Here is a 23,136-nt window from a genome sequence, read left to right as displayed (position 1 = left end):
GGGCAGGATTTTTGCTCTCATGTTTCTCTCTCTAATTTGAAAAAAATCCCAATCTTTTTAGAAAATTGTTGACTTTTCACTTGACCTTGACTGCGCTAATAGTGTTATTTTGTGTTGTTAACCCTAACCTTGTTTCCCACAAATTAGGTTCACATGCAGCTCATTTGCAGTTTGCCTTCACTTATTTATGCTGTAGTTGCCATGAGTAGGTAGAATGGAACTGTTAAAGTTAATAATGTGTTGCTCATGCTAAATAATTGCATGTGAAATGTATTTTTTTATGTGAAAAGTTTGGTTACCACCACCACCACCGTGAACACAACTGAATATGTGTGGTATGATGTAAAGATTAGTTTAACTGTTCCCATCCAGCCTGACCCTGAGCTTGATTATGCCTTCATGTTAGATTTGGACACAACTCCTAAAATCTAAACTGACACAGATGTATCCGAGAATACTTGAGGCTGTAATTGCTTCCAAATGTTTACAACAGTTATTGACTCAGGACTGAATTCAGCAAAAAAAGATCCCAAGACAACCTTTTAAAACATTGTCAATTGAGGCAGAAGTGCAGAACAAAGCACATAAAACAGGATGTCGCACACAGCATGCTTAGTTTGCACATTCTCCACCATGGAAAATACCTCTTCTATTATTTTTCTCTGTTACATTTCTCAGGACACTTATCTTCAGCTGTGCTTTGGTGCAGTCAAACAGAAAAGAAATTTAAAAAAAAATGTATTGTATTGTTGTTCTTCAGTTGTTTAGTGAAGAGTCAGCCAGCATGGAGCCTTTCTCTGCATGTCAGTGATGTAACACACACACACACACACACACTTGAGTGGATATACAGAGGCTGTGAGGCTGAAAAAGCAGCACAATGACTGCAATTACTCTGACAAGCTGAAGCTCACACTTCCTTAGAGAGCAGCTACACATCGCCAGTTAATGTACATCCCACCAACAGGTCTGTGCACACATGTATCCATGAATGCACCTGTGTACATGCAGGCAGGCATGAACCTACGCACAAAGGAATGTCAAAATGTTTGTCACACACTGAGATACAGATTACTCAACAAGAATATGCTGAAATAGTTCAGCTGCACCCCAACTGGAATCTTTATGCTTTGCTGATTATGTTCGGATCATATTGGTATGGAGGTTGTCATAGAAAGCAGTCAGTCTGATTTCTGGCTCTGCAGGGCATGGTTTTGTGCACACAGCATGTTGATTTATAGATGTTGGGGAGTGAAAGTGTATGACATAGAAGAACAGCAATATGACTAAGTGAATCTATCTAACTTCACATTTCTACATCACCCTGACATGTATCCACTTGTAGCGCTCCAACTCCTTCAGGATAAATTAAACTTGTGTTGTGAGATAACATAAGAGTGTGTTGTCAAATGATACCCTCACACTGTGCACACCAAAGTCGAATAGAATAAAGGTTTACGATGGAAAGAACAATGATGAGTATAAACCTGTGTGAGGTGATTTCTGATTGCCAGAGGCAGCTTTGATATACTATAGCAGCATATCAAGTTCTCCTTGGTGATGCATTGCCAGATAGTTGCCCAACACCTCACTGGAGTCTTATTTCTTACTATAAGACCAGTACTGACCTGCTTTTTGTGTCTGGTCCTTAAAGATATATGTAACTTTTCTGCTTAAAAGTATCTAAAACTGACAAGACCTATGTTACATTTTGTTGACTAGTGTGCTGACATTAACAACAATTTTCAAACCAAGATAAATCTGTTATTTTTTATCAAGGTTACATTCGGTCTACCATCAATGGTGTCATATCCCCTTTCTGCATCCGTCAGCTGTGTAGTTGTCTGCCAAAAGCTGTCATAAACTGACCTTTTCTTTTTCTGTTGAACAGTGTCAGAGAAACACATGATTTTTGATGTGAACGGCTTCATTCAGGGTTTATTTAGGGTCCAATTGTTTTCGATTGGAAGGGACTTTGTCGTTGACTCGGCTCTTGGTTAAAACCTTCCGAACGACAAAACTTAAGAAATCCTAACCAGTAGAATCTCACTGCAATGAAGGCAATAGTGGTGATGACAACATCTCTCCCATGATCACAAGCTCCTTCATGATGTCACCAAACTTGGGAGACCCCTAGTGTCAGAAAATTACTGTACATATTGTGAGTTTAAAATCCTGATAGAAATGTCTCAGTCCCATCAGTTTATTAGATGTCCAAACTTCTTTTGACACTTTTCACACTGAATTGCATGGCATTGTAGAGGCCATTATTTGATGAGTTTTCTTTGCATGAACTTTGTTAGATTCCTACTTGCCTCTGTAAATGACAACACCAGCATAACTAGACAGAGTTATAAAACCTAGAGCATGTTTTGTGATTCTAATAAAGTTTCCGTTGGCCGTTGACAAAGTGAAAGGTTAGAGTAGCTGTGGCTGTGTCCACTGTGGTCTCCTGTATGAGATGCATTTGCCTAATCCCTGCCCTCAGCCAGCTGACCTTTTAATTTCCACCACGCAGAGAGGGCAGCCAGGGTGTCTCAGTGTGTGTGTGTGTGTGTGTGTGAGAGAGAGAAAATGTGTGAGTGTAGGTGAATGCAAGCGACTGAGCAGGCTGAATGTCTGACAGAGATGCAGAGAACAGGGGAGTGGTGGTGGAAAAGGGCGCCCTGGGTGTCACAGAGGGCCGGGCAGCTTGGCAAACCTCCACACGCCACAGTGGAAGCCCACAGGGGCCGGGAACAGAGGGCGACAGAGACATATTGAGGGAAATGAAGCAGGCTGGAGAGTTAATGTGTTTGTGTGTGTGTGTGTATCCCTTTTAGGCAAGAATCACAAAGAAAAACATTTTACATATTTTAATATGTGTAGACATTGTTTAATATTTCCAAACATACATACATTACATACGTTTGATAATATTGTGTAAATAATCCAGCACCTCATTAAACATTTCTGTTTCTTTCCTTCTTTGCTTTGTTATTTAGATATAGTGAAAGACTCTCTGTCCATTGCCATACATTAATATTTTGTGGTCATTCATTTGCCAAAAAAAGAGACAAACATGCACAATAAACAAAGTTTATTAGTAAGTTTAGTAAGATGAATCAATGACTGATAGCATTATTATTCATTCATTTTGTTCCCAGGGACTAAATCATCATCACAAAATGTCATGAATCTATACATAAAAGTAACATTATAAACTCAAATGTAAATTTGTTTGGTAATTCTCTGTCATGCTTGTGTTGCTCTTTGAAACCACAGTTTTCCTTAAGTTTTCTATTTTAATAGGGTTACACAGTAGATAAAAATGTAATGGATCCTGATGTGATACAGAGATACTAATCCCTCACATATGTGCACAGTCCCAAGCTATTTATTGTTAGATAATGTTCATCCCCTGGTGGTTTGAGTGCAATGATGCATCTTAAAATTGTTAAAAATGGCTTTGGCATATGTATGTGTGTGGTCTATACATCTGTCCTCTTGGCCTCCACAGCTTGCCTGTCTGACCCTGCAGCTGTCCAGCTATCCTCATGATCTATTGACACACATATACACACACACTCATGTTACAATTCATACATTAGAGATGATGTCATGTGCATATTCACTAGTTTTGTGGCGAAAAAGCCTAAAAGAAACTCTTGTGTTAGAGTTGAATGAGGCTCTTGTCCTTGTTGATGTCTGGGGTTAAAACCACTTGTGAATGTGTTTCTCTAACTAGTATGTCTGTGTGTGTTTTTTCCTGCAGGGCAAAGCGGCCTGGGGAAATCCACTCTGATGAACACCCTGTTCAAATCCAAAGTGAGCCGTAAGTCAGTGCAGCCGATCCCGGAGGAGAGGATCCCCAAGACCATCGAGATCAAGTCCATCAGTCACGGTTGGCCAATGTTCATGTTTAGAAGCTCACAGCCTAAATATTTAAATATTTCATTCCTTCTGCTCCATCATACTACTAATTTGTTGCTTTCTGTTTGTGTGTCTCCAAAACAAATACAAATTAAACTGCTTTTCTTTGTCAAGATATTGAGGAGAAAGGAGTGAGGATGAAGCTGACAGTAATCGACACTCCAGGATTTGGAGATCAGATCAACAATGAAAACTGGTGAGCTCAGGTTACTTCGTCCGAAGGCCGCAGTAGCTGCTACAAAAGTCATCACATAATTGTTGTAGAAGCCAAAGTTCAGTATGTCACCAAAATAAAATATTTTTTTTCTTTTTTTTAACTACATCATCATATGAAATGAGAAAATGCTTGAAATGGGCTGTTTGTGCATATTTTTGTTTAGCATTTAAATTTAAAATCGAATTTTTTATCAATTATTTTTTCTAACCTTTGCAGCTCTAATATGTGTCAAATGTATTAATTTAATCATTGCCCGCAATGGGGAAATGTATTCACAGCAGCTCAAGATACAGACGGGAGTTTACAAAAATATAAAACAGAATAAACAATAAAAATAAGACATATATACATAATAAATATACATTATAAATGTTTTATATATATAAAATACTTACATGGCTGCTATTAATGCCAGTTGATTTGTTGTTGTACTCTGTGATGGGGGAGTGTGTATTTAAAATACATAAATGAATAAGCAAATATCTCCCATTTTAATGGTAACTCACATAATCTGAGAACATATAGTATAAAGTTGCAGAACATAAAAAACTTTGCATGAAACCTCATTATTTATCACTATAATTCTTTAGTTATTGCCATAGCTCGAAGAGGTTTTGAAGGTGAGTTCATACAGAGTAATGATCTCATTCTTGTTTCCAGCTGGCAGCCCATTATGAAGTTCATCAATGACCAGTATGAAGCCTACCTGCAGGAGGAAATCAACATCAACAGGAAGAAGAGGATCCCGGACTCCAGGGTGCACTGCTGCATATACTTCATACCTCCCACAGGCCACTGGTAAGATCACACATTAAAGAGACATGCATGTTTGTGACTAAGTGTCCCACTTTTTGCTCCTCATTCCACCAGTTTCTCCCACAGCTGCAGGGATTAATCAGGCCTTCTGGGAATCTCCCCTGACCCAGTGTCTGTCCACAGCTCTTTAACCACATCCTTCTCCAGCTTTTCTTTATCATCTCGCAGTTTAGTGACCACATGTGGAACTCATTCTCTCCTCAAAGACACTGAATGTCACGTAAAGAGTCCGATTTCACAATGAAATCGGACTCTACAGGTCTCATAGCTGAGAGAGGGAGAGAGACGGGGAACCAATTATCAAGATGAAGAGAGGGCATTATCTTGAGTGGGGGAAATTCTAGTGGTTGAGGCAATAATAAACATATAAATATAAACCATGCTACCTCTTAAGTTGATTATAGGCTGACTGATCAATGCATTTTCCACCAAATTGATGAAATTGTGTGGCCTTCAGATGTTTCAACTTTCTTAAATCTGCCAAACTTCTAATCTGGTGAATCATTGTGCTTGAAAGTGTTTTTCCACTGAATTTAATTTTAAAAAAGGGGTTTGCATCAGGATTTGATCATGGATTCAGGTTCTTCATTATTCATCTGCAACATGTTGTTAACAGAGAGACGGGACACCAACTGGTTTACAGATCCATTCCTGATGGAGCTCCACATGACCGTGGTCAGACAAGCACATTTTGATGACGATGAAGTGTCCTTTGTGTAAATAACGGGAACAGATCGAAGTTGTGAGGATTGTAGCTGTAATTATGATGTAATTTAGTAGAGTAAATAAATCAAAGAAAGGTTTTGCAGAATTCAAATTGGTCGTGTCCAAGTTGTCCCTCGCTAAGCCTGGCAGAGCACTTCTTAAATGGGACAAATAATGTTCATTTCCAGGGTTATACTTGTATTTTCAGTTTCTACTCGAGAGTCAGAGTCTGCCAATCTGAACTCTCCATGTGTCTCTGTTAAGCCTCTGGGAAGAGCACCGAGCGTTCATTCTGATTTGGCATAGTGGTGGAACTGTGGGATTTTAATTTCCCTGTGAATCCTGTGATGCCAATGGGACCAAAAAGACTTTTCCCACAGACTTACATTTGTAAAGAAACGTCTATAAATCAATCAATAATTTTTTTGTCAGAGCCCACACAAAATGATTCGTTTCACAATCAGAACTTGCTCCATTCGGTCCAATAACATTTAAAAAGTCTAGAAGAGCAGTAAGATTAAATCACTTTATTCATATTCAAGTTGTAGAGTGCTGAACCAGAAGTAGGTGGCTCGGCCGATGGAAGTCTTTTAATGTGCAAGTCCTATGGGCCCAACAGATACAGAAGAGCATCGAAAGATCTGGGTATTTCATATGCATGGATGTCGAACTCTTTGGCTTTATGCACCACTGAGTAAGTTTCATAGGGAATAAGCAGAGCTGTGCCTCCAACATTATCCAGTTCTCTTTATACATACATAGTCTCTGTACCGGATGCCATTCTAAACTACAAACAATACACAATCGAACAGCAGAATGTGATCTAAAACTGGGTAGAAATGACCGACATCAGTAACTAGATTCCAGGTTTCCCTGAAGTTAGCATTTAGCTACATGTAGCATTGTATTAAATGCAAACACTGCAGTAACATACCTGGAGCAGATGAGCGTATATAGAAACCCGGCATGGACTGACGTCAGTTTTCAGGATGGTTACAAACCTGACCTTTTTGCTAACAGGGATGGCTTTTACACACGTTTACATCATTGTTTTAAACTTTGGCTACATTTAACATAACATTGTAACATTATACAAATGAGAGAAAATAAGGAAAAAGCATAATGGGTCCCCTTTAAACACCCAGGTGTCTGATTGCTTCACTTCCATGGCACACTTTCCTGCTGCGGAGATAACACAAACCACATTTCTCCTGCTGCTTTGTCAGTGATTAGGGTCTTTTTTTTTTCTCAAAGTCAGCTTTGTAATTTCTTCAGTTTAACAGCGATGATTGGTCTGTCCTTACGTGCACTGAGGATCAAGGAGGATGCACAGCAAGGCTCAGTGCACACAGATAATAAAAAAGAGGAATCTTGAAAGCAGTATTGTATTGTACACATGCAGATAAAAGCACACAAAACACCCATGTGCACCAACTGTAAACACTCATTCACTAACCATCTGAGTGCATATCTCCGTGACGGCTCCATCCACTGCTGCTTCATATTTCTGTGCACCAGTAGCTCAACAGTTGTCCACTTAAACCCTCTCTCTCTGAGTGGGGGATGACATGTGTGTCCCGCTGTCTGACAGACCCCCTCATCATCTGCTCACCTCGCCACAGCTGCAGCTTCAGAGAATGTGTGTGTTTGTGCGGATCCCTGTTCATGTAAAGCAGTGCGTGTAGTGGACTCAAGTGGGCAGTAGGCATGCTAACACTTGTTTGGATGCCCTGAATGTGTTTGTGTGTCATTTAAAACTTCCAGCTGCTCAGCTCAGCCAGTTTAACAACACACAAACCACTCGCTCCTTTCTTTCATATTGATTCCGTCTCTAAGCTCCTATTATCATAAAATGCCGCTCAGCACGTTATACTCAAAGTGTGGCTACCCACTCACATCCCAGACACTCACACTTTACTAAAACATGCTCATGAATACATGAAAATACACATTCATTTTCAAAACAAGGACGCAAACATCTGTCAGGAAGTGGTGTCTTCCTTACAGCCAGCCAGAGAGTTGTAGGCAGCAGAACAAAGCAGACATCTGTTAGAGCTCCTGTTGTGACCTGGCATACGGATGAGTGTTATGGTAAAAGACACATTTTCACATTTATGTGTAGACAAGAAAATATACATCAGGGCTGTAGTACTTGAGTCCACTTTTTTTGAAGTCTTGCACTTCAGTCTTGTGATTGTCGGACATTTTCTTGGTTTTGGACTTGGATAATGAAAACAAGTCAAGTTTTCCTTGTTCCTGATTGGGTGATTCTACCAGCATGATATGTTAGATTAGTTTCATATTAGAGGAAAGATCAGTCTTGTTTAGAGGTGGATAATTCTGTCCAGCCTGACTCCTTAATCACTACATTAGTATTGGAAAGACACTGTTGTCTATTGTGGTCTTGAGCAGGACTCAATTTGCTCCAGATTCAGTCTTGACTTGGTCTCAACTGACTTTGACTTGGGATTGACTCTGGTTCCACCTGGACCAGGTCGCAGACTTGAAGTTTGTCTTGATGACAGCCCTGCATGCTGTAAATATTTGCGCACCGAAAAACAACACAATGCCACATCAATTTGTGCTGGACAGGCTTTGTTGTCCTCCCACAGATTCAAGTCTGGTTCATGAAGTGCTGGAACAAATCTAAAAAACCCTAAAAAAAACAAACAGTTCTATCATTCTCTTTTTGCTTATTTTCCCTTTTTCATTTCACACAGTAACGCCAGTTGAAGTTTTAAATTAGGGCCTGTAACCAATTACACAGACACAGCGCCAAAAGCCTTTGGACCACAATCCAAGAATGACAGGCAGGAAAATGATGACAGAACTTCCCTGGTAGCTGTTAAAGGCCTCTATCATTGCAGATATGCAAGTCCCCCCCCCCCCCAAGTCTTTTCATTTGAAGCATTTTAAACAGCAGTTTGTATTTATCGAGGCTCTAATGTAATTTGCGCGTCAGCAATCTGCTTTAAAGTTGCTTCTGTGGTTTCAGATAGATGAACGGTGCTCACTGAAGCAGGACACACTCATGGCATCAGCAGCCATTTCCGATAATGGCAGAGTCAGCCTTGCTGTTTCCCCTCTGGGCAATCTTACTGTTACCTCATTTAACATGTCTTTCCTGAGAAAAAGAAGGCTGCACTTTGACTCTCATCAGCTCAGAGCTGGTTTCTGATCTATCATAAAAAAAAAAAAAAAAAGGAGGAAGGAAAGGAGCGCTGCGCTGTGGTTGGCTGTTCTCTCCATTTCTCATTTGACCGCAGAGCTTATCGTTCTCAATTTATGCAAACATGACTGCCATTTTTTTTCCAACCACATAAAAAGGAGAATTTGTGCATGCAAGAAGGCATTTAAGTGGACATCTGTGCATGCATGCATACATACTTATTTACTGTCCATATGTTCATGTGCAAAGATACATGTGTACACATGAAAGTGTGCATGTATGCTCAGTCATGCATGTGACACAGCTCACATGCCAATTTGTAGGTTCCTGCATCTGTACATAGACAATTCATGTATGCAGTGATGTCATTTATACTCTAAGCATTCACACAGAAAGATTATCAAATCCGCTTTGATTTCTCGCTATCCTCCCTCTCTGCAGGCTCATGACACATGCCAGTTGTCCCCCCAGCATGTAAAGTGCATAAAAACCATGTGATGTCTGGTTGAATGCACCGCTTACTGTGTCATCTCTCTTTACCTTTTGTGCAGCTCTGTTTCTCTTTCTTCTGTCTCGCTCCATATAACACAGGCTCCCCAGTGTTTCATCCTATGTTCATGCTAACATGCTTGTCAGTCACTGCGGAGAGAGGGAGCCAGCCAGGCCTCTCCTCCAGCTGCCCCTGGGTCTTTGAACCAGGCTGGCCTGGCTGGGCTGGGGCTAATTGGAGGGCAGAGCAGACAGCATGATGGGAGTCTGTCTGGAGGAGCAACTGGAGGCAACACTGAGACAGGAAAAAAAAAAACGGGGCAGAGAAATTAAAAACATGCAGGAAGAGAACAGTGTAGGATTGTGTGGAGTGATGTAAGGACAGCGCTAATCAGTGCTTCAGCAGGCTCAATCACAAGGCTGTTAACGGACAAAAGTGAAAACCTTACTTTAAATATGGACAATTTATGTTTGTACAAATTTGCTTTGAGTTTTGCAAAAGCAGAATATTGGAGACAAATGGGAGACGGCAAGCAAAGAGCTGCATTCGACTGAGTTTTATGCATTATCCCTCAAAATGGATGTGCAACCTCCTTTTAATTCACACTCAAGAGAGTGTAACAGGAAAATTGATTTATAGGAAATAAATTACAGTATATGTTAATGCAGTATGATGAGCGTCAACATGAGAAACCAGGGTGGACTGAATATAATAGTATAGACCATGATTGCCCCCTGGTGGTTACTGTGTTTCATTACATTCACACCACATGCAGTAAATTCCTGTACAATATCCTGATTCAAAAATCTGTATGTAGATGCTTCCATACGGGTCTACTACACTATAAAACATTTGATTTCCAGAGTGATCACCTTAAAATGTATTTGAAATGAATTTGTTGGCACAATGAGTCACTGAATAGATGATGAGAATGAAAATTATGTAATTCACATGCGGCCTTTAATGTTACCAGATCCACACCCAATTGAATAGTATGGGAGAAATGTGGCCAATGTGTGTGACAGTCACCACCAACAAAACACCAAATGAGGGAATATGTTTTTGGAAAAATGGTGTTTATCACTCCAGTAGGATTCCAGAGACTGGTGGAATTAATACCAAAGCACATCAAAGCTGTTTTTGTGGCACATGGTGGCCTTACGAAGACACTTTATGCTGTTTTTCTGCTTTGATTTGTCACACATCTGTATTTTCTTTGCATCATAGAGGGAAAAAGGGAATTATAAAGGTTTAGAGATGCACAAATATGCTGTTTTGAGTTATCTCCCCATCTTTCTTTCAGCTCAGTACACCTTTTATTTGGAGCATCCAAATTGCAACACACATAGTTACAGACATTTATGTTTGAGCTAAAGTGGTACTGTCTCTCTGTCTTCCTTCAGTCTGAGGCCTCTGGATGTGGAGTTCATGAGACGTCTCAGTAAGGTTGTCAACATCGTCCCCGTCATCGCCAAGGCCGACACACTCACCCTGGAGGAGAGGGACTACTTCAAACAGACGGTGAGAGGAGTGAGAGAGATGCTTTTACAAGTGTCTGAAAATATTTTGTGTGTGAGGCGTGTTTGCGCATTGGTTAATGCCATCCTCCATCACACCTGCAATAACCTGGAGCAGGTCTTTAAACTTTAAATAAATGGGCGAGAAAGTTAAACAGTGGATTCCTCTCACAAACACGTGTATGCATATCCACAACCACAGGTTGGTAACACAGGAAGAGCTGCCAGGCACCACAAACAAAAGCCATCTGGACAAACCCACGTTGGACCCATCCCGGAGAATACTGTATCGTCTCTATAACTGTAACACTTCCAAAGTCATGCTCAGTCCACACGGAAACATTTAAGAACTCTTTATTTGAAGTATTTATTTGCCAAGCGGCGTTCCACAACTCTTAAGTCTGGCTCTTTTTTAGACCGGGAACCTCTGCCCTGTTGCCAGCTGAGCAGGCAGGCCCTTCATTACCAGTGAATTACTGGGTGATCTTACAAGTCAGCAAGTTCAGAGAGGTCTCAGCAGAGTGGTACATGAAAAAAAAACATGACCTCTCTGAAACATGACCAGAATTAAAGGAGCTAGAAAGGAACATTTTGGTAAACAATGAATATTCATCAATTTCTACAAGTACTCCCAGTTAATTTACCTGTTTTTGATACTTTGATGACAGAGAGGATCTTACTGTAAAGAGCTTTCACTAAATGCTGCTCATTTTCTTAGCCATGCTAGCAGCCCACACTTAGGTCCATATTGAAATATCTCAACTAATGACAGTCATTGTTCCCAAACAGTATCTCCTAATGGGTTTTGTGATCCCCTGGTTTTTCACTAGCATCTGTCACATTTCTGTTTTTTAAGTAAAATGTCTTGGTTGCGAAAAGATGAATCCTATTGACTTTGGTCCATGGTTCAAACTTGCTAAGATGATATTCCCACGAGCATCGGCTGTATTTTGCGTCTAGTGCTAATTAGCAAATATTAGCATGCTTACACACTAAATTTACTCTGTCTCAATTTGGTTGTTTCCATTTTTCGTTTCACTTCCATGTAGTAGTACCACAATATATGACAAGTTAGTTTTCAAATCACACACAGTGGTTATGCACTTACCGAAAGCTCCTTAGATCACCCGCTGATAGTTAGCCACGGACCAATAATGGCTTCTAGCCTACTACAGTACAGTGGTACTTGGTGAAAAAAACCTGTTTTACTTAAATTGGTGGCTCTCAATTGCCCTTAGGAGTGAATGACTTCGATAGCCTGACAACCTGTTCAGGGTGTACCGAGCAAGGTTATAATATTTTTGGATTTTTTTTTTTGTTTTAGTTTTAATTTTGTTGTGAATTAATGTTCAGTTAATTTTAATTCGTTTTTAATAGTGAGTTTTCTAGTTTTTATCAGTTTTTATTTTTTTTAGAAAATGCTTAGTTTTAGTTTAGTTTATTTTTTGTTAGTTTGTGTGTTAGTTTTAGTTTTTTTTTTAATGGGTTATTTGTTGGGTGTGAGATTCAAAAAGGCCACAACAAATTCTGGATGGATGGCTAGAAACTTCCTTGCCGCCTTTTCATAAGTTTGAAAAGGCTCAGGGGACCGTCCCCTTCTTCTATGTAGCAAAGATTGTGGGTAAGAGTGCAGCATTCCACACTCAACTTTTGACCATTATGAGTGAAGCATCCAAAGACTCTCAGTGCACTGCGTAAATGCACTAAATAATGCACTCAAAATGGTAAATGTGAGACACAGCCTAAGCTGTTAGACATGATTAATATTTCTACTTGCTTAACTGTAAACAATTAGCATGCTGACATATCCTTAACTGTAAAATTTTAAATCATGAGCTGGCACAAAACTACCTGGTCAAATGTATACAGTCTATACATTGGAAAGCTAAGATTTTCATTTAAAAGGCAGATTTTACACAGTGTATCACTTGTTACTCTCAGTAGTTATTCTACTTTCACTTGGTATGTTACAGTCGTCTTATTCATAGCAAACAAACACACAAAGAGACTCCCCAGGCTGATAATCCTCCACTGTAACATCACCTCCTTATCACGGCTTTCCCTGCTACAGCAGATTCTCTCTCCACCTGGCTTCAGCCTCGCCGCTCTCCGCTGCATGCCTTCCTCATGTGTTTCTGTTGGATAATTCTCAATCCACAGGAGGCAGACAGCCACCTGTCATCCTCCATCATTTCCTTTATCTCTCCATCCCTCCTTCCAAGACTACAGACTTCCCTAAAAGCTTAAGAGAAGCACGATGGGAGTCTTGGCTACCATTTCCCCGTGATGCCTGTAACACCGTCCAATAAGAACAAAGCAGGGATTGGACCAGGCCTTGGCAGAGAATGGAAGCCGCAGGGCTTGTAGCTGGATTGTTTTGGTTGGCCGCACATGCTCTGTATGACCCTGAAGATTATTGACTAAAAGCCCCTCGTGCCAAATGTTTTTTTTTTTCACTTTCCCTGCAGCAACTTGCAAACAGAATAAGAGGGGTTTTTCTATTAAATGTTCAGGCTCAGTGTGTCCAGCTGTGAGTGTCTGTTCGCATTCCTCTAACCGACAGTTGATGTGGCTGTTTTGTAGAATTTCAATTGGTTTGCATCCTATAATGTAAGTTTTCAGAAAGCTTCAGGATAAACAAGGAAATGTTTGATCAAGGACCAAGTGGAAATTCTCAGAGTAGTAATTGTGGGAGTGAACGGTCAGTCATTAAAAGGACATTTTTCCTAGAACCTTGTCTGTCTATTTTTCTGAGTTTTAGTCATTATAAAGACATAGAAAGAGACCATTTCATAAGCCATGCATCTTTTTTTTTTCTTTTTCCGAAGAGTGGTTAACCTCCATGTTAACTACTCCGTGTCAAGGACATTAGGAACCATTTAATGTCAACACCAGCCAGAATAACATAACCAAGTGTTTATTTAAGGGCTCTGGTGGGTCAGAGCAGCTTCTATTCAAGTCTCCAGCCCAGACTTAAATACCTGCATGTAAACAGGATTCAGTCCAAGCATCAAGTGTTTGCATGTTCTGGTGACAGATTGATTCAGTGTTGGTGAGAAGATGGATGAAAGGTTCGGCCCTGAGTGATTGTTTTTGTTTGCTAATCGGACTTCCCTTTCTTCAGTGTCTGTTTAAGCTCTCATTACAGTAACTATTGTGTAATGATGCGGATTGATTCAGCAATTGTGAAAGATGTCTTTGTAATTTGATTACCAAGACTCTAAAGATTGCTTTAGAGTGGTATAATATCCACAATTTAACTGAATAAATTGGTCAATTATAGGGCTGCACAAAATTTCTTTCATTCAAAACTTCTATTGAGGGTTTTTTTCCCCCAATGAAGCTTTGAATGTCATATCTTATACCCTTATCAGCCTTAAAGAAAAGAAAGTGATCCATTGCATTAAAATAATTTGTCTTTTACTACAACCCTGATATCAATTTGAACATAAAATTTACAGTCTTTATGCAGTTTTTAATTGAATGTATCTAACAAATTATTAGCAAAATATTGCATTCTGTTTTATTTATATTTTGGCAAAATTCCTCTTCTTTGTAATAGGGGTTGTATATTGTTGTTTTTGAAAGGTCAACAAATATGTACTGAAGTAGAATATTTCGTTAGAAAAAAATTGGAATTTTGGAGTGATAGTCTATTTATTTTATTTTGACTTCTGACTTTTATATCACTGGAAATGTTTGAATCACTCAAATTGGAAACAATCCTACAAAGCCACCACTTGAATCTACAAATAATAATGTTGGTGGAGTTGGTGTCGTCTAATCTTTATCTGTGCAAAACCACCATGTTTAAACTGACTGAATAGACGTTTAAAAAAAGGTCAGCATTCAAATGTTGATTCAGAATTTAAATGTCACCATTATGAGTGAAGCTCTTGAAACTACTCTGCACAGCCCTCATCAGTTACATACCATGTAAGATAACCTTGTTTGCTGTTACTATATACTATATATTTAGCCAATTTGATTTAATGTTTATTTGTGTCATTTGTGCAGATTAGGGAAGAGCTGCGAGCCAACGGAATCGATGTTTACCCCCAGAAAGAGTTTGACGAAGATGCAGACGACAGGATGATCAACGACAAAATCAGGGTGAGTTCAGTTGAGCGAATCGTCCTGTGGCTCCGGCAGTTTGTATTGGAATCACAAATGTGTATTTTGCAGTTCAAAATTCAAGCTTTTGTCAGGTGTAATTTCTTTGTTTGTTTCCTTTAATTTTCTTCTTGCAAAATCTTAAAACTGTCACACACACAAAAAAAAACACACCAATTACAGCAAATGTCTTGTTCAAGCAAAGGTGAACAACCAAAAAAAATGACCTGAAAACAAATCAGCCGTATCGCTTCAGTGACCGTGTGCATTTGTGCGTGTGTGTTTGCATGTGTGCACTCAACAGGAGATGATCCCTTTTGCTGTTGTGGGCAGTGACCAGGAGTACCAGGTGAATGGAAAGAGGATTCTGGGAAGGAAAACGAAATGGGGCACCATAGAGGGTAATACACATGGATCTTTAAACACACACAAACACACAGCTGCACAGCTGGTTACTTGTCCTGCCAAAGAAGACAATAGAAAATGATTCACCAGGCAGGATAATGCACGTTTCCTGATGGGCTAAACATAGATCAGCCATGTTTACATGTTCCACTGCCAGCTCAGTTAAAGCTGAAATCCATTGAGGCTTTTTAAAAATAATTATTACATTTATATATTACAGATTGGCTGAATAATATATCATAATGTCCATCTGCACAGTTGAAATCGCTCAAAACGTCTCATTTGCTGTACTCACACCTGGATCACACCTGTTCAGCTGACAGTGCCAAGGCCATTGAGCTCTATCACTCTGATAATTTAATGTCATGCATGCTAACTGCTCATTTGAAGGCATTAACACAATATCCCAGCAATTACAAATAGCTGAAACAACAAAGAAGGAGACAGTTTCTCATTTTTTGGTGCGTTTTCTTCAACATGTGGAAATTTACGAACTGCAGATTTAAAATCTGGCCAGCTGGTTTAACCATCTGCTGTTTGACTACCAAGCATGTTTACATACGTCTCCCTGAGTCTGTAACTAGGGACATGTATGAGACAGGAGGAAGAGATTTACAAGGACTTTCTGTGTCCTTTGGGATAACACAAGACACACACACACTCGCACGCAGCAACTGTGATACAGTTTACATTTGTTGGCCTGTGCTGCGTTGCTCACACTGCCAAGGAGGTTCTTAGGAAGCAATGTCCTCACATCACCCATGGGTGTGTGTGTGTGAGAGGGAGACAGAAAGAGGGAAGGAGACAGAAAGAGAGAGGGAGAGAGAGAGAGAGGACATCTGTCTGGACTGAGAGTGAAAGTATAATTGAAGGACAAAAAGACAGCTGAAGGAGGCCTGGACGAGGGACGATCACTGTTAAACAAACACTGTCTCCTTAAACTTCAGCACCCTCTTCTGCAGAGCATTCTGAGGTCTAGTTTTATTGGCTGTGCTATAAATTCATTGTAAAATATAAATCTCTCACTAAAAATAAACCATTTTATTATATCTTGTAAATTATTCACACTAGAGAGCTGCTTGTCTGTTTCATCTGTGATTCACTGTGATTGGGAGCCACAGACAGTATGACCTTCAAAAACACTGTGCGAAACAACATATAGACCCGTAAAGATAATTCTGTAGTTAAGTACAGTTTTGACTGTACTTTACTTGAGTATTTCTATTCTGTCAATTTATACTTTTACCCCACTACCATTGAAGGAAATATTGTACTTTTTACTCCACTACACTTATCTGAAAACTGTTGCTTAAGTACTTTTCCTTATTAATATCTAACATTAAAACATTGTATAAGACTACTTGGGGCCCCTTGTGGCATTTCAGATGTCTATTGGTTGATTTGTTGGCAGTTCCACTGAAAAGCAGAATTGGAAGAAGTACTCATATCTTTAAGTAATATCAATAATACTGCAGTGTAGAAATACTATTTACTGTTACAAGTAAACATTATGCATTCAAAATGTTACTTCAGTAAAAGTACAAAAGTATTGGAATCAAAATATACTTTAAAGTTCAAAAAGTAGAAGTCACATGAAGCTGATTGGTCCTGCTGAAATGATAACTTTTTTTTTTTAATGTTGCAGTCTTTTCTGTATTTTATATCCTGTTGAGAAGCTGTGGAATTCACCAGGGGATCAATAAAGTAATATCTTATTGTATAATACTATATTTTTTGATGACATGTTGTATTATTAATCAGAAGTAACTAGTAACTTAAGCTGTCGTACAAATATAGTGGAGTAAAAAGTACAATATTTTCCTCTGAAATGTAGTGGGGTAGAAGGATGAAGTTGTAGAAAAGGAAAACACTCAAAGAAAAAACAAGTTGTCGAAATTGTACATTAATAACATTCTTAAGTAAATGTACTTAATTACATTTCACCACTGCCAAAGAGAGATTTTCCCTCTAAATTAAGTATCATTTCCCAATATTTCACAAAAAGTAAAGTTTAGAGAAATTTAAGAAATAATATCTAATAATCTAACGATAACTTCAGTCACAGGGATAAAGTCATTTTGTTTTTGATCATTTTAGTGCATTGTGCTGATAATGCATGTATTTGTAATGGGGCATTTTAAAATTTTTCTATTGGTACTTTTACTTTTGTTTTTTGTACTTTTCTGTGTGCTTGAAAAACATTTAAAAAACAAGGTGGATGACAAGACCGGCAAGTCGTATTCAAGAATTAAAAGATTTATAAACATTATTGTTGCAACTCTGTATATTTTTATGATTTTACTTGTACTGAATGATTACATTGGTCCTCCTTGAGCCTCAGAAATGCATTTAATTCAAGCCTAAATGAAGCCGTTGTACTCCCTGAAAAGATGACATTTCCGAGTTAGTGCTGTGAACCCTTTTAGTGTTAAGAATTTGAAGGTTACTACAACTCTCTCAGCAGGCATTATAAAATTAACTCGACAGAACAGCAGGGTGAGAGAGGTGAAGTACACGGACTGCGGGACAAATGCCGTCTTGTCCGGCTGAAAGAACAATGGCTCCATTCTAGTAAAGCCGAGCGGTGGGAAAGAGGGAACACGGAGGAAAAGGAGGAGAGAGGAAGCTGCTGCGCTGCTGGACTTGTCGGCACCGGCATCATAATTTAGGCCTCGGGGGGGGAGAAGTCTCCATACGTCTCAAGTGGAGAAGAAAGTGTCAATTTTCAGGGGTTGGGGTGGACAGTCAGAGCTCAAGGCAGGAAAAGGAGTAGGCATGTATTTAAATGTATATACTGAACAGTATATAGGGACTTATAGGGACGAGGGGAGAGTGGAGATACCAGCAGTGCAGCTCGTTACAAGTTCCCTCGTCTTCCCTCGACGCCACTAATCAGCGCTCACAGACCCAGCAGTTATTCCACTCTCCTCCTTTCAAAGAGAATTTAATTTCCTGCCCATGGATTTCAAAGCTTTACATAAATAGCACCCTCCTTTTTTTTCATTTACACTCTTGACATAATCTATAATTCAAACATGTGTTAGCCCTACTGGAGGCACCAGCAGCTTGTCACGGGGAGTTTGTTAAAACGTCTCACTTAAAGTTCTCCAATATAGAGGAGAGCTGAGATGTATTAAATTACTCCAAAGTGGAGGAGTGTGTTATCTTGGCTTAAGAAAATTGCTGGAGATGTCATGTTAGAGGATGCCCTTCAGTTGACTTGGGAGCAACACTGCCATGTTGTGGTGTTTTGAGGAACGGCAAGTGAGCTCGACTGGAAGGGATCATGTTTAGTTATTTCATTTCATGTGTAACGCCATATGTTATCTTCACTGCTGCATACAAACTTAACAAACAAGTCTTTCTTTAGTTCTGTAATTCAACTCATGTTTTCCTCTTTTCTCTCCCTGCAGTTGAGAATATTGCACACTGTGAGTTTGCTTACCTGCGAGACCTCCTCATCAGGTGAGCTTCCATCATCACTTAAGGTTTATTGTATGAAGTTGATGATATTTACAAACTGATATAAAAGACCAGTTATGAGCCGAGCCACCCGCTAGATTAGACGCAACTCACTTTATTTGTTGAAATGAATTGGAAACAGCACTGAGACTCTATAAAACCTTGCTTCCCTACTGAAATCAATACAAATGAAATTCTTTTAGATGGGCTGAGTGCTTCCCTAGACAGTGTTACAGCAGGCAGGCTGTTCTACAAAAGTTCTCCTTTAAATGTTAGCATTTGAATTGCTTTATTATTACAGGAGTCTTATTTAAGCCTTACTTTAGGATCAAAACAATGGTTCCCAATCTTTTCAGCTGAAAATGACAGTGGATATTTTTTGTTAAACAGTGAAAACAAAAAAATATAGATGTTATCTATAAATTATCATCGATATCTCATTAAATAAGACAGGCCTTTTCTCAGTCTCTCAGATAAATCTCATATTTTGCTATTGCTAAACAATTCTATTTGTTTTTTATTCAGCTCGCTTACATGCTTGAAGAGCTAACTTGGCACCATTAGCTCAACATATGATAACTTTTCCTTGCAGATGAGGCATTGCTTTGTGGAACAGCTAGCTTCCCCTATTCATAAAAAGCTTAGGCCAGATGGGCACTGCTGTTAAGCTACAGGCAATACTGGTGTTGTCATCATAGACGTCATATAAGAAACGGATATAGCGACCTTGATGTCACCTGTCGGGTTGAATCCTCAAGTTTAACATTATTGCCGTTGCTATAAATGTTTTTTTTTTTTTAGCCTGATGTGAGCATAGTGGGATGAGTGTGAAGCTAAGTTATGAACTAGCTAGCTAGCTTGGTTAGGAATGTGCAAAAATGAAGCCAACTCCTTAGTGTCTTTTAGTACATCAGAACGCTGACCAAGATATTTTTAGATGCCAAAATGTTACATTTAACTTACCTGAGCTAAAAATAAACTGTGAAAAGGTCAAAGTTCTGAGATGATAACACACAGTGCACTGTGGTAGCAACTTGCTAATCCCAAGTTAAGCAAGCCCGAAAGAATACCCAGCTTTATCTATTTTACTCCACATGGGAACTTTTAATAATAATTTACAAAATGACACCATGCTGTATTGAAGCACACTTGTAACTAGCATTTGAGACCATAAACTCATTAGGGAAATGTTTACTGAGGTAATAAATCAAGTGAGAAGTAGTGTCATTTTTTTTAATTGACTTTCTGCACCAGTGGGGTCGCCCCCTGCTGGCCATTAGAAAGAATGAGGGTTTAGGGCACTTCCACATTGGCTTCACGTTCAGGCCCAGAGGTTGCTGCTTGGTTTTTAACACTGTCTTCTGTCTTTCAGGACACACATGCAGAACATCAAGGACATCACAGGCAGCATCCACTATGAGACGTATCGTGTCCGTCGGTTAAATGAATCCAACGCCCATTTCAGCTCACACCCACCTGACCATCCTGCTGCTCAGCCAAAAGCCAACGGTCAGCCTGAGGTGCAGCCTGGCGCCGTGCAGGCCAACGGAGTGGCCGCTCAGCACGAAGCCCTGTCCCACGAGATGTAGTCAATATATGATATCGGGACACAGCCAGGCACAAAACACACACATGTATTCTGTTTACATGACCATGCACACAGACACACACTCATGCTGTGAAGCCCATTTTTTGTTACATAGAAGGACTTTTTTGCCAAAAAGCAAACCTACATAACCACAGGAAGTCAGAGTAAATCCCAATATTTTCCTTCAGTGGGCTGTTTATTTTTTTGTCTTTTACATCATTACACTTCCAAGCAAAATCTTTTCTACAAATCCACAGCTTTTTTTCCACCGTCTGCCTGACCGCACAATGCAGTCTACATTCAGGTTTTTTCTTTACAATTAACCATGCAAGTTGTCAGGTAATGGATAAACAAAAGTAAATCCATACATTTTATTAGGGAGCTTAGACTGCCAGGTTTATTTTTAGAGCACCCATTGACAGTCAGGACTGCAGTGGAGTGCCATATCCATGAAAGTGGGATGTAAATAAATCATCAGTGGAAACAACATATAACATTTTGATCAGAATTAAGTAGTATGATGGAAAAAGAGTGCCCGCAAGAGAAAAAACAAGCATGTTGTGTACGGAATAGCATCGCAGGATCTTGGTTTGACAGGAGGTTTAACCATCTGTCTAGATGAGAAATGGCATAATTCAAAATGAAGTACAGCAGATGACATTAGCTCTAAACTAGGAATAACTGTTAGTGCCACTGGCCTGGTCTGCGTTGTGTTGTGGTGTATAGTTTTGTATAGATACTAGGATTAAGTAGTTAGATTAGGTTTACAGTATAATGGAGAAAGTAAAGATATTGTTGACACCTCCACACTGCAAGAATAATAATAAAACAAACAAATGATAAGAAGAAAACTGAAGAAGTGGCAGTGTGGAGCAGCTTTCCGAAAAAGTAGTCCCATTGTCATTTTTCCTTTGTGTTCTGATGTTTTTAAAAATCCCTATTTGCCAAACCCTCCAGTCTCTTTCTATATGATATAATGCCAATGTTGTGTAATACAGTCATACGTTGCATTTTACATTCTCATTTACCATTGTATTTTTATTGTTGTTGTTCATGTTCTAATATTATTGTATATGATGGGAGTTGTAGAGGAATCTGTGCAACTTTTGTCCCATGCAGCCGTTTTGTCCATTTTTTTCCTTCTTACTGTCGACCAAATAAAAGTCTTTTTTTCTGTTCTAAAGAGAAGCACATACAGTATATAGAGTTGATTTATGAATAGGTATTTATGTGCATGTTAAGTGTAATCAGTTTCATTCAGCTTTTGGCTTCCAGAGGTTTTTTGCAGGTATCTCGCCTTTAGCTGTAGACAGTGTTTGTTTTTTGTGGCCTGCATTCATACAGTATGTTGTACCCTGTTGGCTAGGCTTCACTATAACTAGCACCAAAGTGTAAAAGTTAATTTTATTTATATACATTGATTAACATTTACCACCAATACATTGAACAGTGACCTTTACCTTTAAAATGTGTGCCAAAAAAACCCATAAATAACACCATTAAAATTACAGAGGATTTTTTTGTTAATATTTGTGAGAAATGTGATTCAAACTCAAGTCATATTTTATAGAGGCTACATCTAAATTTCAAATATTTTCCTTACAAAAATAGCCAAGTGTGTGTTTCTGCCTCTTTACGTCACAACCATACATGCATACATACAGAAGAGATAATGCATTTAAAACCAAGAGAACTATTGTCTTTTATGCAGAGAAAGTTATTGGATTACACTTTGTTTACTGTTGTATAGTTCTTGTGTAATTTGTTATAGTATCATAGATTAAGGTTTTATCTTTGATATGCTATCTCAAAGAATAAAGATTGATATTTTTATTGTTTAAAGTTGATTGTCGTAATTGTGAAATGCAGAAAGATTAAACCTAATTCAGCTTCTCAATGCTGATGATTCCCAAAGGTTTAATTAGTTTGAACCATTCTGGCAATGTCAAACATGAAGATGTGAAGATGTATTCATCAGCTGGTAAATAACTTTATAACTTTCCCTTCAGATCTGCTTGATGGAGCAAAATATTTTAATCAACATTTAATAAACTGAATTGAAACAACTGAATACATCTTGAGTGTTTACGGAGGTATCATCCTCTGATTAAGGAATATGTCACTAAATGTATTGGTTACTGCAGTAAATAACATCTCAGTCTTTTAGCCATTCTGAAATAGAATACTTGCATTACTTCTTCACTTACATAAAATGGAAATAATTAGTGCCACTGTGTGAAAAGATAAGGTGCAAATGTTTTACATTTTCCCTCAATAAATAAATAATAATAAAAAAAAAATAGAACATCAAGCCTAATGGTGCATTCCCGTGCTCCTCAGAGTCCATTTTCTGAGTTGGGAAGTCGCTCTTCCAACTTCTGTGTGTTCATGAGCTTTAAGTCGTATTGTGGAAACAACGTGGACATTAAAAAGAAGATGTGTTGTATTTTATTGCTCGAACAAAACAGAAAAATGTGTTAATGGCTTCTTCTAGTATTTGCGTGAAAACAAAAGAAACAGATCTAGTGAACCATAAAATATGTATTGTGTATTTTCAGACTTTCTGAGCTGTTTTATGTGAATTTTCCTAGTTGGGACATCATTTTTAAAATTATTCTGACACCATATGGATGCAGGAAAAATGCCAATGGCTATCTTGTAAAAATGTAATGAGATCTGCTTTATACCATTCAACCAAGTTTCATTAAAATAGATAAACAGATAAACTGAGCTGAAACAGTA

The 23,136-nt window shown here is 38.8% G+C and overlaps 1 protein-coding gene across 5 annotated transcripts in view; it reads left to right on the top strand.

Moving 5' to 3' along the window:
* Positions 1–22,236, top strand: part of septin9b (septin 9b) — a 90,888-nt gene extending 68,652 nt beyond the window's left edge. For all 5 annotated transcript variants that reach the window (XM_059339783.1, XM_059339790.1, XM_059339776.1 and 2 more), the window contains 8 exons: positions 3,755–3,883; positions 4,027–4,108; positions 4,790–4,927; positions 10,713–10,830; positions 14,844–14,939; positions 15,244–15,340; positions 18,758–18,809; positions 20,179–22,236. In XM_059339783.1, coding sequence (XP_059195766.1) covers positions 3,755–3,883; positions 4,027–4,108; positions 4,790–4,927; positions 10,713–10,830; positions 14,844–14,939; positions 15,244–15,340; positions 18,758–18,809; positions 20,179–20,395 — 929 coding nt within the window. In that variant the 3' untranslated portion in view covers positions 20,396–22,236. The remainder of the gene's footprint in view (positions 1–3,754; positions 3,884–4,026; positions 4,109–4,789; positions 4,928–10,712; positions 10,831–14,843; positions 14,940–15,243; positions 15,341–18,757; positions 18,810–20,178) is intronic.
* The last annotated feature ends 900 nt before the right edge of the window (positions 22,237–23,136 follow it).

Source organism: Centropristis striata, chromosome 1 (assembly GCF_030273125.1).
Source record: "Centropristis striata isolate RG_2023a ecotype Rhode Island chromosome 1, C.striata_1.0, whole genome shotgun sequence".
NCBI classification, from domain to species: Eukaryota; Metazoa; Chordata; class Actinopteri; order Perciformes; family Serranidae; genus Centropristis; species Centropristis striata.
The sequence above is the reverse complement of the archived record's forward strand: the minus strand, read 5'-3'. Positions and strand labels throughout refer to the sequence as shown.